Source organism: Lissotriton helveticus, chromosome 5_1 (assembly GCF_964261635.1).
Source record: "Lissotriton helveticus chromosome 5_1, aLisHel1.1, whole genome shotgun sequence".
NCBI classification, from domain to species: domain Eukaryota; kingdom Metazoa; phylum Chordata; class Amphibia; order Caudata; family Salamandridae; genus Lissotriton; species Lissotriton helveticus.
The window spans coordinates 1,621,080,466-1,621,093,799 of record NC_136065.1 but is presented as its reverse complement, the minus strand read 5'-3'; the positions used below and the strand labels follow the sequence as shown (position 1 = coordinate 1,621,093,799).

The window sequence follows — 13,334 nt, the reverse complement described above, 5'->3', positions numbered from 1 at the left end:
GAACGTCCACAGCACTTGACCTTCGCCGTCGTAGTGACGAGATAAGGAGTCCCGGGCATAAGACTACAGCATCTGCGGTCTACAATAAGAATGTAACTCCCATTATAGAGTCTTTGAAAGAATGGTTCTATTTCAGTTGCAGGTGCGCCTTGCTGGTGACATGAAAGGTTGTATGAATTCCCTTCACAGGCTCCGTGCAAACTAATACCGTTACACAGAAGCGTGCCGCTTAGTGACATAGCACAATTGATGCCACTAAGAAACACTTTCTGTCCTTTGTTACTGATACATGCATGTGAATAGGGCAGGTTCCATGTTGTTTTAAGGTACCCCTTTCCCAATTTCTCGTACATGCCAGCCTGTATATATTTTTGGCAGTATTGAAACCTGAAGGTTGAGATTGGAATATTTATGATTCCGTGGATTATCCATTCACTGACAGGTCGTTCTGACATTGTCAACGGTAATCTTTCTAGTTTTTCAATGCTCAAGATTGTATAATCAGCACCCTTCTGCGCCATACCGATTTGTCTATCAGTAAGGTTAAAGATTTGAAATAGTGACGTTGTGTTGATTAAACGCCAAGGCACATAGCCTGAACGCAGATTTTGTAACGTCCAGCCAAGCTGTACAATAGAACGCAATTGTGACTGACCATGTTGTAATAACAGTAAGTCTTGCGATAATATATCGATTGCTGAAGACACAATGCTGTCCAATGAAAAAATTCTGGAGGACAGAGTCATTAACCCATTGTCCACTACAGAAAGTGATTTTTCCAAATTAATACGGTCAATTTCCCGTATTCTTTCTGCTGTCTCAATTTGAGTAACCTTCCAGGCCTCATTGTATGCTGCATATACAGAGGCTGCTATGAAACGCTTTTGACGCTGTTTGCGTGGTCCCATTATGAAATCACGCAAGTCAGCACCATCAGTAAGTAAAGTTAGGTGTTGCTTAATTTCAGGCAGTGTGGAAGTTTGTAGCCATTGAAGGCATAATTTGCCCACACTGTAGGTTGTTATTATCCCTGGGTGATGTCTTTGGGGATATCTAGGGTCTGGCCTGTTCATTTTGAAACCCTGTGTTTTATTCAGGAATCTATCTTGACAGTTATTTGTATCTGTGGGCCAGATCAACCATTGTTTCCAATCAGGATGTGTTCTGTTTTGGTTAAGTATATGGTTTATGTCTATTTCTTCATCTGTTTCAGAGTTATTGCTAAACATTGTTGGCTTTGGAATAGACAGGTTATTTAAATCTTTGATTTTGGCTAAGCCAAGACAGGTGGTTTGTTGAACGGTGTCATTTAAAAATATCATTTGTTCTGGGATCATGCAGGCTCTAAACAAAGCTTCTATACCCTGTACTTGCCATTCTTTTGTACCCCAAACACTTTTCAAATCAACATGTTTGTCCCAATAATCAAATCCAAAAGTATTCATTTTTTCAAAGAAAGAATCCGAATATATCAATTTTGTGTTGGTTATCATGGTTTTCATCCCTGTCTTGTTTGACAATTTGTAATAAAATGTTTCAGCATTAGTTATGTTAAAACCTGAAAAATATGAATATTTGCCATACACGGTTCTAGAGCTCCCTTTTGGAGGTGTAGCACAATGTTCCCATTGATTAAAATTTAAAACATTTCTAGGTTGTGCAGATTTATGCAAGAAATGGTTACCATAATGGTTATAGCAGTACATGCTGTCATAATTTGTAGAACCCTGCAAATAATCATGTTTTGTAAATTTAGCAGACATTACTAAGTCAGACATCATATTGTTTATACTTTCAAAGTCCCAATCATCAGCAAATGAGTTTGGTTTTGCAAAGTCACTCAAGGAGATCTTGATTTGGTGTGGATATTTCAGGATCTCGACCGGACCATAAATTTCATAGTCAGTGTTGTCCCAGGCTACCCCACCAGATATTGGAATTGCTGTGAAGTTGGCTGAAGAAAGTTCTGAAGAAAGTTCTCTTTTCTCGACGTGTGAAGATGTGTGTGGTTTGAGGACCAAGTTGATGTTCTGACTTGCTGTGTCCATTTTAGCATATTTTCCCTCAATGAAGCGTCCCAAGGTAAATACCATGATGAGCCAAAGTATGAGGATAAATGCACCAAAACCCACCCAAAATTCAATCCATGGAGAAACTAGATATGTTTCTTTCAGTTGTTTCAAAAGTTCCTTCGCTTTGTCTTTAAAGGATTTTGATGATGGCTGTGTCTTTTGTTCGCTGAAGCCTTCAGAGGAATCATCGAAGTTGATGAAGTAACCGGATGCAGTTCTGTCAATTGTTCCAATTGGTTCAGGATTTTTGTTTCTTGCATTTTCACTTGGTACTTCTGTATAGATTGGTGTGTCTCTGCTAAATGTCTTTATTTGGGTTTTCAGAGGTCTAAGTTCTATTGCATTGTTGCATAGTCCTTGTTGTTCTTCTGTAGGCGTTTCGAATGTGATGAGCCTCTTTGATAGGACCTCTGTACTGGTAGCAAACCTTGGTGTTCTGCTACTTATTGGGAGTCCACTTGGCCTACTGTTGGTTATCGGCCACATGTTGTGGTTTTACCAGGTCGATGGATACAACTCGGTTCTCCTTTTTTCCAGCAAGTGGCGGTAGTACAACTGATCTTGTCCCGTTGACAGACAATACAGGAACTGCTTTTCTGTAAGAAGGCCCAAATTCCTTCTTTACCGCGATCTTCTCCCTGACTAGATCCCCGACTTTTGGAATCCAGACAGGTCTTGCTGGGACAGGTGGTGATTCTTCAGTGGTCGTTGGCTGTTCTTTCAACTGTATGTTGCTCAGGTCTTTTCTTGTTTTGTTTAAGTCCTGCAAAATAGCCAAACGGTCTTTGACATCAAAGCTTTTTTCTGTTACCACTGAAGTCTGACTATCAAGGTCAGAGATCAACATCCTAGTTCCGAATAATAATTCGTACGGACTGAATCCCTTCAGAGAATTTCTTAGCAAGTTATTTAGACTACGTTGGACACTTATTAGATGTTTGACCCACCCAGCTCCCGAACCTAATACCTTTGCCGTTATAGATTGCTTTATGTCACGGTTTTTTCTTTCAACAATTCCGTTCCCCTCAGGGTGAAATGGACAAGAGTACCGCAATTGCACGCCCATGCTGACCATGGCCTCCTTATAAGCCCGAGAGCTAAAAGCAGGACCATTGTCCGAATGCAGAATGCCAATTGCGTATGTGCCGATAAAGACCCGCAAATCTTTTATAACAGTTCTGGCGTCAGCCGTTCGCTGGGGCCACATCCATATGAATCTCGTGCATGAGTCCACTGCGACCAAGATATATTTATAGTTACCGTCCCTTTGTAAGGGACCACAGTGGTCTAGATAAACACAGGCTAATGGTTTATCCGAGATTAGAAGGGGCGTCTGTGCTGGACGTCTCACAGTTGATACTTTCATTTTTTGACATATTTCACATGCTAGAACATAGTTCCTTGTTTGTCTTCTCATTTGCGGCCACCAGTATCTCTGTTTTAATAATGATACTGTGGCTGAGACGCCAGCATGGGTAGAAGCAAGCCCTTCGTGTGCCGCTATTATTAGTCCTAATCTGTGTTCCATGTTTGGAATTGCCCTATCCCCCACTCTAGGGATTTGAGCAAAAGGAACATTGTTTTCATCTGTTATGTATGAGTACTTTAATGGAAAGCCTTTAGGGAGTGGTTCTATCGAATCCTTTTCAGAAGCGCTGACAGCTTGTAATATTTCGCTGTCTATTTTTGTTTTTGACCGGGTGATGGCAGCTACGGAAGCCGTTTGCACAGCTGCCTTCGCGGCCTCATCAGCCAATGAATTCCCTGCAACGTGAACGCCATCACGTTGATGACTCAGTGTATGTATCACGTGAGTCTTTGGTAGTTCTTTTTGTAAAAGAGCTACTTGTTCCCATAGCATTTTATGCTTGATTGTGCCTCCTTTCGCATCCTTGAAACCATTTTGAAGCCAGATCTGCAAGTATTCATTATAAGATTGAACGCAATAATACGAATCGCACACTATGAGTGTGGGGAATTCTCGATCGGTATTTTCAAGCGCCATCTTGAATGCTAGTAATTCAGCTCGCTGAGCTGTGCAATCTCCTAGAGATTGGGTCTTAGTTAGGGTTGGTTTAAATTTCCCTTCGTGCCAACGACCTTTAACAATCGCGCACGCAGCACTGTAAGCTTGTTTACCCCCTACTGCGGGTTGTGCTGATCCGTCTGTATATATTATACAGCCGTATTGGTCTAGAGGCAGAATTTCGGTTGGCAGAGGACATTCGAATTCATATTGTAGAAATTCTTGTGTTTTTAAGTAAGGATCAAATTCGTACACCACGTCTGTTGCAGCAAGAGAGTTAGCCCATTGTATCCATCTCGGATGGAGTGCTTTCGCATTAGGAATGCTTGCCTTTGTTACCGCCTCTAAGGCTGGTATTGGTGTCACGATTATTATTCGTTTACCTTGTGCCAGGGCTCGTTCTTTTGCTATAGCTGTCTGTGTTGCTGTAAGAATTTTTTCCGTTGGGCTAAATTTCATTTCAGCCTTAGTGTACAAGTGCGATTTAAATGCAATTGGTACCTTATCTCCCTCATTAGAGGTTAGGTATGTGAATCCGCATCTCCCTGGGATGACTCGGATCACAAGGTTGCGTGTATTATCACGGGTTTCTAATTTTGTTTTAATTAGCATGTCTGTTTGTAAGGATCTCAAAATTTCTGTGTGTGCTTGAGTCCAACTGGATCTTTTAAAGTCTGGTTTAATTAGATCGTAAAGGGGTTTGACCCTTTCTGCGTAATTTGCAATGTAAGTTCTTCCGAAATTTAGGAAGCCTAGAATTGACTGTAGGTTTTTTAGTGTTTTAGGAGCTTGGATTACGGCACATTTCTCTAGGAAATTGTCTGCCAGGCTTTTGCCTTCACTTGATAACTCATATCCTAAGAATAGGACCGTCAGATGGGCAATTCTGGACTTTTTGAAGTTGAATTTGTAACCCTCTGCAGCGAAACCAAGTATTATGGTGTTCACTCTTTTCAAGTGAGTCTCCAAGTCATCATCTGTTAAGTAAATGTCATCGACATAAGATAATGCTTCATCATCATATAGTTGTAGTAATTCTGTTACTCTCGCTGAGAATACCCCCGGGCTGTTCTTGTACCCCTGGGCTAACCGACAGAATTGTTTTTGAGTGCCATTTACTGAAAATGCAGTTAAATATCTGCTCTCTGGTGCTATGTTTTGACAAAAGAATCCGTTGGAGATGTCCAAGGTTGTTTTGTATTTTTTGCGCACTATGTTATTCATTAGTGCAGCACTGTGTGAGTTTTGCACTGCAAAAGTTTTGCAACATGTGTTAAGGTGTCGGTAATCCAAAACTAGACGGTACGAATTGTCTGGTTTGGAGACCGGAAACAAAGGATTGTTCATTTGTGAGGTGCAAGTTTCAATCACCCCCTGGTATTCTAGCTGATCTAGTATTTCATTTACTTGTTTTTTAGCTTCTTGCTTAATTGGGTACTGCCTCTGTGCAGTAGGTTGTGATTTTAACTGGACTTTGTGAGGAGGAGAATCCTTATCCCATCCTACATGATTTTTATATAAAGCAGGTGCTAAGGCCACTGCCCACTTTCTAGCAAGTGTATATTTTTTATGAATCGGTATTTGATTCGAGAAGGCAGGCATAATTACTTCTTCGCCATGAGGGCACTCCCTGACAAACTCTGGTGGCCAGTCTTTTTCAGCTAGAAGGATGTCATAGCCCTTGGATAGGTTATCCCAAAATAGTCCCCTTATTTTCCTAGTCTTATCTCCCTCTATACGTAATGTTATCTCGTATATTTTGTGGGGCTTGCTAACTCTGGTATCTGCAGTTTCCACTTGAAGGTATTCATTCGTGTCCACTGTCTCCAGATGATTCATAAGGACTTTGCGAGCTATGCTCACCTCTGCTGCGCTGTCTAGCATTGTCTGAGCCCATTCTCCGTTTTTCAGTTGTGTCCTCAGTATTCTCGGCATTGTTAACTACCTTGATACTGGCTACCTTCTTTTTTGGAAATTGTGATTTCTTTTTCAGTTGAGCAGGTTCCTTGTCTTTGGACTTGGCGTGCTCTTCTGATCGTCCTCTTCTTTCCGATTTCTGCGAGGAATTCTGAAAAGATTGAGACGGACGTGTATCAATGTCTTGATATCTATCAGGTTTTTTAATATTATCCCTATTTCTAAGGTTATATCTATTCCCAGAGGGTTCACTCTGAGGTGACCTTTGTCTCGGGTTTGGAGATTTCTCTCTTCGCCTAGGAGACCTTCCTCTGGACTGGAATTTCTTTTCTTTAGGATTGGATTGTTTATTTCCATCCCAGTTCTTTTTTGGTGAATTATTATTAAAAAATATTTTTTCTGGACTTGTAGTCAGTTGCGGTTTTACTGGTATTCCACCTAGACTATCTCTGCCTAGTTCTTCATAGGATTTTTCTATGATTCTGGCAATTTCAGCTGGTTGGTCTGCTATATCTGTCTCTTTTAACCTCTGGCGGATCGCCACGTTTGCTGCTTCACCCTTTATGTTGGCTAGTAATATAGCCGAGACCTGCTTGAAGTCTTTCAGTAATTTCATACCAAGATTTAAAGCAGGTTCTGGACCGTATTCATCTTGAATTTGTTTTAGCACATCTGGTATTACCGAAATGGATGGAACACCGTGCGTTTTTGTGTAGATTGAAGCAAAGACCGTACCCCAAGTGTCACAGTCCTCAATGTGTGGTGCGATTCCCATTGGGAGACATATAGTCAGAATCCTGTGCTTTTCTAATGGGGTGGTGTCAGGAAACACCGCCTCTATTTGGGTGATTTTCTGTGCCAACCAGAATGGTATCTGTTCCCGTTTAGCTGGAACTTTACCTAGGCAGGATTGGATGTTCTGTGGTGTGATTTTATTTGTGTTCCCCTGGTGAGGGGTCAGCTGTGGAATTTTAATCGCTGGCTGAATTGTTGAAGTCCGCATTACATACTGAACTAATTGTCTGTGAATTTTTAGTAGTTGTTTTAGCTGTATTAATAGCTCTGGTGCAGTCATCTCGTCGATGTCTGGATGTGGTGTGTATCCGGCTAAGACCGGCCACGTTGCTCCTGGTCTTCCTAAAGGACCGAGCCTTGTAATGTGATTATTATGTTTTAGGGCGCCATCAAATAAGAGCAAATGCTCTTGGAATTTGAGTGGTACTTCCACCTCCTCGAAAGGAGTGTACGTTTCAGGAGGTTCCTCTACTTTGTAATAGTGGAAGTACTTTGTTACAGCATTTGCTGCTGGAAAATGTATCCATGTATAGTATACCTCTGTCTGCCGATATTCGTGTGCCTCAATTACGAATATGACTGTGCCACCTCTAGGTGTCAGTCCATTTTCTATAAGTTTTAAGGTTATAGATCTCCTTTTGGCGACCTGGATGAGTATTATATCCGGGTCTGCTGTTTGCATGGTAGCATCAGCATCTGCTATTTCAGTAGCTAATCTAATTGCCTCTCTTTCTCCATCACTGTCTCCCATTTTACTGACAGGATGGTATTATTTTTATTTGCAGATCAGGTTTCTTTATGGAAACAGAGATTAGGTGCACAATATTTTGGAACTGTTTTATCCTTCAACGTTGACTAGACCAAGAACCATACATAGGAGTTCCCTCCTGCGAGGTTTTGGAGGATATAATAACCTTTCACCCACTCCAGACGTCTTTGGAGTATTTGGGAGAAGGGGTCTGAGTGAGAAAGCACGACTGAGTTACTCTAAATGTCTTACGTTAGTTTTATCGCCCTTTCCAAACACGTTGGGCGCCATGTAGTGTAGCTCCTATTTTCCCAATAGGCTCTGCGCATTGGAATAGTACCTACAGCAGTAAAGGCCTAGGCCAGACGTTAACTAGGTCTACTACTGTCGATACTAGACTTAATTTTTGGGTTTGCCAGCTAAGCTCAGAGTTCGCTAGAAACTTTCTCGAATGTTCAAGGAAGGATGAACTCCCCTGATTAGACAAGAAGGGATTTAGTTTCTGACAACCATAGAACATGACAACTTTGCTCTCCCCTAATCAAGAGTCAATCTCGAGAGTCGTGTGAGCACAAGGCAATTATTTTACTCAGTCAGTACGTGCATTCTTAGTCTCATCAGAATGTAGAGAAAAGGAAGAGACGGGCGTGTTCAATAAAAGATGTTATTTATTGATCAGTCTCTTTTCTCGTACAAGAGAAATGGATCGATATTATTGCAATACTTATAGTTAAGTAAAGTGCATACATTAGAAGCAATAGTATAAAATAATACTGTAAAAACATTGATATGGTTTCTGAGCCATATGATGTTTAAAATGATTAAAATATATTTACATACACATATACATTTGACTAAACGTACTCAACTGGTGTTTCTAAATACGCCTACCCCGTGTACCTGACCTAAGTCTAATGCGTGGGCGGGAATAGAAAGTTACAGTTTAGTTTAAGTTTGTTTTTGCCAAGTGAATAACTAAAGAATTCTCTAGGAGGGGTTATTCAGTTCTGTACCTGGAATTTAGGATGAATGAGGAATGGTATCTCTTTCTCTGCTCTCGATATTCCAGGCTGCCTGCGAGGGCTGCCCAGAAGCGCCGGTGCTGGGTCTCTCGGCTTGAGATAGCAGCGCGTCTCTCAGCGCGTCAGGAAGGCGGGGCTGCTGCCTGCGGGGTCTGCTTCTGCTCTCGGCTTCGGCAAGTATGGCTGCTCCGTCTTGTCACCACGCGTGTCTTTGCATAGGGCAAGGTCGGCAATATTTATACCTTAAAGGTGCCGAGATTGACGTAAGGATGGACATAGGTACGTCAATAAAGATGTCATACGACTTGCTCGTTAGCACATTCTTTACTAAAGTTCTCTGTGAAATCAAAACAATGGCCGCACGGATTATCCAGGTTGTCATAGGTTTGATTTGTTATGAGAACGTCGTATGCCTTATCAGGGGCTGGAGGAATATCGCTTGTCTAATTAGATCTCAAGCGTTATGACCTAATCAGATAACACGTTCCTGTGCCGTAGTGTGACTGCGTCAGATAACGGTATCTGCATCATGGGGGATTTCTTGCCTCATGGGCTGACTGTTAGTTAACTAGCTAGTAAGTTTAACCAGAATAGGGTCAGGAATAGGGGGATCGAATCAGAACCTATAGAAATACACGACAGTACTCCCACTACTACAACAGGGCGATTTTCTTTCAACACTAGACCTAAAGGACGCCTACTTTCACATTCCCATACATCCTGCTCACAGGAAGTATTTAAGACTTGTCATACAAGGACAGCACTATCAATTCAAAGTCCTTCCATTCGGGGTCACAACAGCCCCACGAGTGTTCACAAAGTGCTTAGCAGTAGTAGCAGCACATCTCAGAAGACAACAGATACATGTCTTCCCTTACCTAGACGATTGGCTCATAAAAGTAAAATCATTCAGTCAATGTGTCCAACACACAAAGCAAACAATTCAAACACTGCACGACTTAGGGTTCACCATAAACTACACCAAGTCACACCTAGAGCTGTTCATCAGTATGCTACCATAAACACATCTACAGCTCTAGTGTATCCCAGTCCAGCCAGGATACAGAGCATTCAGACCTTTGTCTCCATTTTTCAACACCAGCTGTCTCTCCAAGCCAGAGTGTTCATGAGACTTATAGGCATGATGGCATCTTGCATCTTCATAGTTCCACATGCAAGACTGCAAATGCGTCCGTTACAGGAATGCCTAGCACGACAGTGGAATCAGGCTCAAGGTCAGCTCACAGACCTGGTGTTGGTAGACGACCGTACATATCGCTCTCTGCAATGGTGGAACACCAAAAACTTGACAAGAGGGCGGCCGTTCCTAGAGCCTGTTCCATAGATGGGGCTCACAACAGACCCATCCCTCACAGGATGGGGAGCCCATCTCTTACAATGTACCACACAAGGCCAATGGAACAACCAACAAAAAGTGTTCCATATCAACCATCTAGAGCTGCTAGCAATCTTCCTAGCACTCAAAACGTTTCGAATGCAAGTACAAAACAAAACTGTCCTAATCCGGACGGACAACATGACAACCATGTACTATATACAAAAACAGGGGGACACACACTCTCTACAACTGTCCCAGCTCGCGCAGAACATTTAGAGATGGGCCATTCCTCAAAACATACACCTGACAGTAGAACACCTTCCAGGAATTCACAATCAGATAGCAGATCTGTTGAGCCGACAGTCACAACAGATCCACGAATGGGAAATACATCCACAAGTGCTTTAACCATTCTTCCAAATGTGGGGACATCCACAGATAGATCTGTTTGTCACCCACGAAAACGCAAAATGCCCAACCTTCGCCGCCAGGTTTCCACACCCACGGTCGGAAGGGAATGCGATATGGATGAACTGGTCAGGCAGATTTGCGTACGCTTTCCCGCCTCTCCCACTCATTCCACTAGTAGTGCCCAAGCTCAGACAACTTCAAAATGAATTTTGTGGGGACTCTATGCGTCCTTAGTCTTGTCTCCAAGTAAACTGAAGAGTTTCTAGACCTTCATCCTGAGGGATATGTGTATACAAAGAGACCACATCTCAAGTTACCTTCCACTGTGTATCTGTATTAAATTGGTAACCTTTGTCTTTGTTAATAAAATCCATAGTGTCTCTTAAGTAAGATGGTACTTTGTTGATACGTGGTTTTAAAAATGTATCTACATATTGTGAGATTTGTTCCAACATTGAATCACACCAGAGACGATTTGTTGTCCTGGGAGATTGTATTAATCTTTGTGTATCTTTGGTAAGAAATAAAATACTGGGTTTATTAGGTTTACCTTCTTCAGAAATTCAGATTATTTAGGGCTAATGTAATCATTATCAAATGCATCCTGTAAAATTTCAGATTTCTTTCTGAATTATCTTAGTTGGATCTGATGGTATTCGACTTTAGAAATTCCTAATGTAGAATCTGTACTTCTCTTACCTAGTAGCCACTAACAGTGACTTTCACATTGAAGACTTCTACTACATGAAAAATAATCTAAAATCAGTTGCTTCCCACTTAGCCATGGTCACTAACAAATCAATAATCCACTGCCACTAGCTCATTTTTTACAGTGGCTCCCAACTGTTATGTTCTCCACTAATATGCCAATAACAGTAGTCCTCCCACACTCTTTAGGAAATCAATTGCTGTGACCCTCAGCACGTACATGTTCTATCAACGCATTGATACTCCCCTTCTAGTCACTTTCAACTTGAATATGTACTAATAATCCATCGTTCAATAGATTACAGTGGCTGTTAGCATCAGTATATTCTACTGATTTGATTTTTTTGTTTTCACAGCCTTGCAAATACTACAATAAAGGATCTTGCTCGAAAGGGCAGAAGTGTGAATATCTTCATATTTGTCAGCACCATTTGCAAGGAAACTGCAAATATGGCTCAAGGTGTAAATACAACCATGGCCAGGTGCCTGTGCCTGCCAGCTCAGAGAGCGACACTGATGAAGGTAAGACATCTTCCATAGTATCTTACTTAACACTGTACCTTTAGGCTGTGAAGTCTGCATTTCTAAGTATACGTCGCTACAGACCACCACAGACAATGATAAAATAAATAATACATATTTAAAAAAAATAACATTAAGCTTTTCTGCTTTAGATGTTCACAAATATAGTAAAATAATAGAATAGCATCTGAATGGAAAACACTTAATATGTCATTGTTGGCTATCCCATACTCAACAAATTGTGACTTTGTAGGGCCGTAGTATTTATTTATCTTCTGCACTTTGTATGGAGTACAACATTGCCACATACCCTGTATTAGACCGCTGTACAGCATGTGCATATAGAGAGTACAAGGTGTTATAAAGAAACATAACTTTTTATATTTATTAATCCTCGGTTTTGCAGTACAATAGGACAGGGAAATCCTCATGGCCTTGCCGTGATCACTGGTCAATTGTATCAAAATCTTCTAATGGATACTGCGAACCACAGATTTCCCACCTGAGGAGATTTTCTAGCAAGAGCTCCTTTCTGCTTACAGATGACGACCTATATCTCTACTGTGCCCTCCCAAAGCCCCAGAAGTGGAGAAGAGGAGCTTCCTAAAGACGCCACCCCTATGTGCTGCAGTCAGCTACTTTTTTCTGTATCCTTTGACGCAGATCCAGAGCTCTTCTCCCAATGTGTCAGTCCTCCAATGCCTTCAAATGATTTTGGTCAGTATGCCAGGGAGAATGTGTTGCTCAAAAAAGACAGGATTCAAGTCTTGCCATGACTGCAGGATACGGATGTCAGTTACAGGCTCCTTCAGCTCTTGTGGTGCCTTGGTCCAGTCTCAAGTACATGAAAGGTTTACCTTGATGCACCTAAAGGCATCAGAGAGCAAAGCACAGCTACAGGTTGTAAACATAAGAAGAGGTCTCTTACAGTGGTTCTGCTCCCGCCCCATGTCGAGAGTTGCTATTGCGAGACTGGCCACATTCTAAATCCCAGTCCCACTGGAAGACCTCAGGTAAATTGGAATCCAAAGCATATTACAAGCGTAATAAGACAAGTCAGATTCGACCCTGTGTAGCCAATCAAAATCAGGCGTGGAGACAGGGGCCACTCGCCTCCAATGATTAACTATACTGAGCCTGTTGGTTGCAGCCCTGAGTTCCCCAGGCTGTCCGCAATCCAGCAACAAATTGAGACCTTCGGAGGGGCTCTGGTGCAGATGCTTAAGATGCTGCCATCTCTCTCAGGAGTGCCTTTGGGCTCCATGGAGCAACAGGAGCCTCCAATTGCACTTCTGCCAACACGTCCTTCTCCGGCACCGACTGCCCTCATGGGGACACAAAAAAATGATTAGTGGATGCTTGAATTAATCTCGAGGCCACATCCCTGTCCATTCATTTTTTTGTCAACCATGCCACCTCGGACCCATCCATATGCAAATCCTCATTGGTCCTGCTTCAGTAGGAACACTCCAGCCCGAATGGCCAGGCCTGATCCCCTCTGAAAAATAACACAACCAACCCCAGCCAGGTATCAGCCTATTTGAGCCTCTTCAATAGGGTACATCTTTCGTCCAGCGGCACGGGGATCTTGAGACCTGCATCTGAGCATACCCATCACATGTAAGATGTTACACTGAGGAATATAAGAAAGCGATGGGTGGAATGCTTGAACCAATCACCAACCAGAAATCCATTCCCACCCCAGGGTTCATTCTATTTCCTTTGGGGCCAGGGCTACTGCCAACTCTGTAAGCATCCATACCGGATCTGGTGC

At 42.2% G+C, this 13,334-nt stretch overlaps 1 protein-coding gene across 2 annotated transcripts in view; it reads left to right on the top strand.

Annotated features, from left to right (window-relative positions):
- Nucleotides 1-13,334, top strand: part of LOC144755653 (uncharacterized) — a 533,565-nt gene that overhangs the window by 216,970 nt on the left and 303,261 nt on the right. For both annotated transcript variants that reach the window (XM_078644812.1, XM_078644811.1), the window contains exon 3: nucleotides 11,395-11,560. In XM_078644812.1, the coding sequence (XP_078500938.1) occupies nucleotides 11,395-11,560 (166 nt within the window). The remainder of the gene's footprint in view (nucleotides 1-11,394; nucleotides 11,561-13,334) is intronic.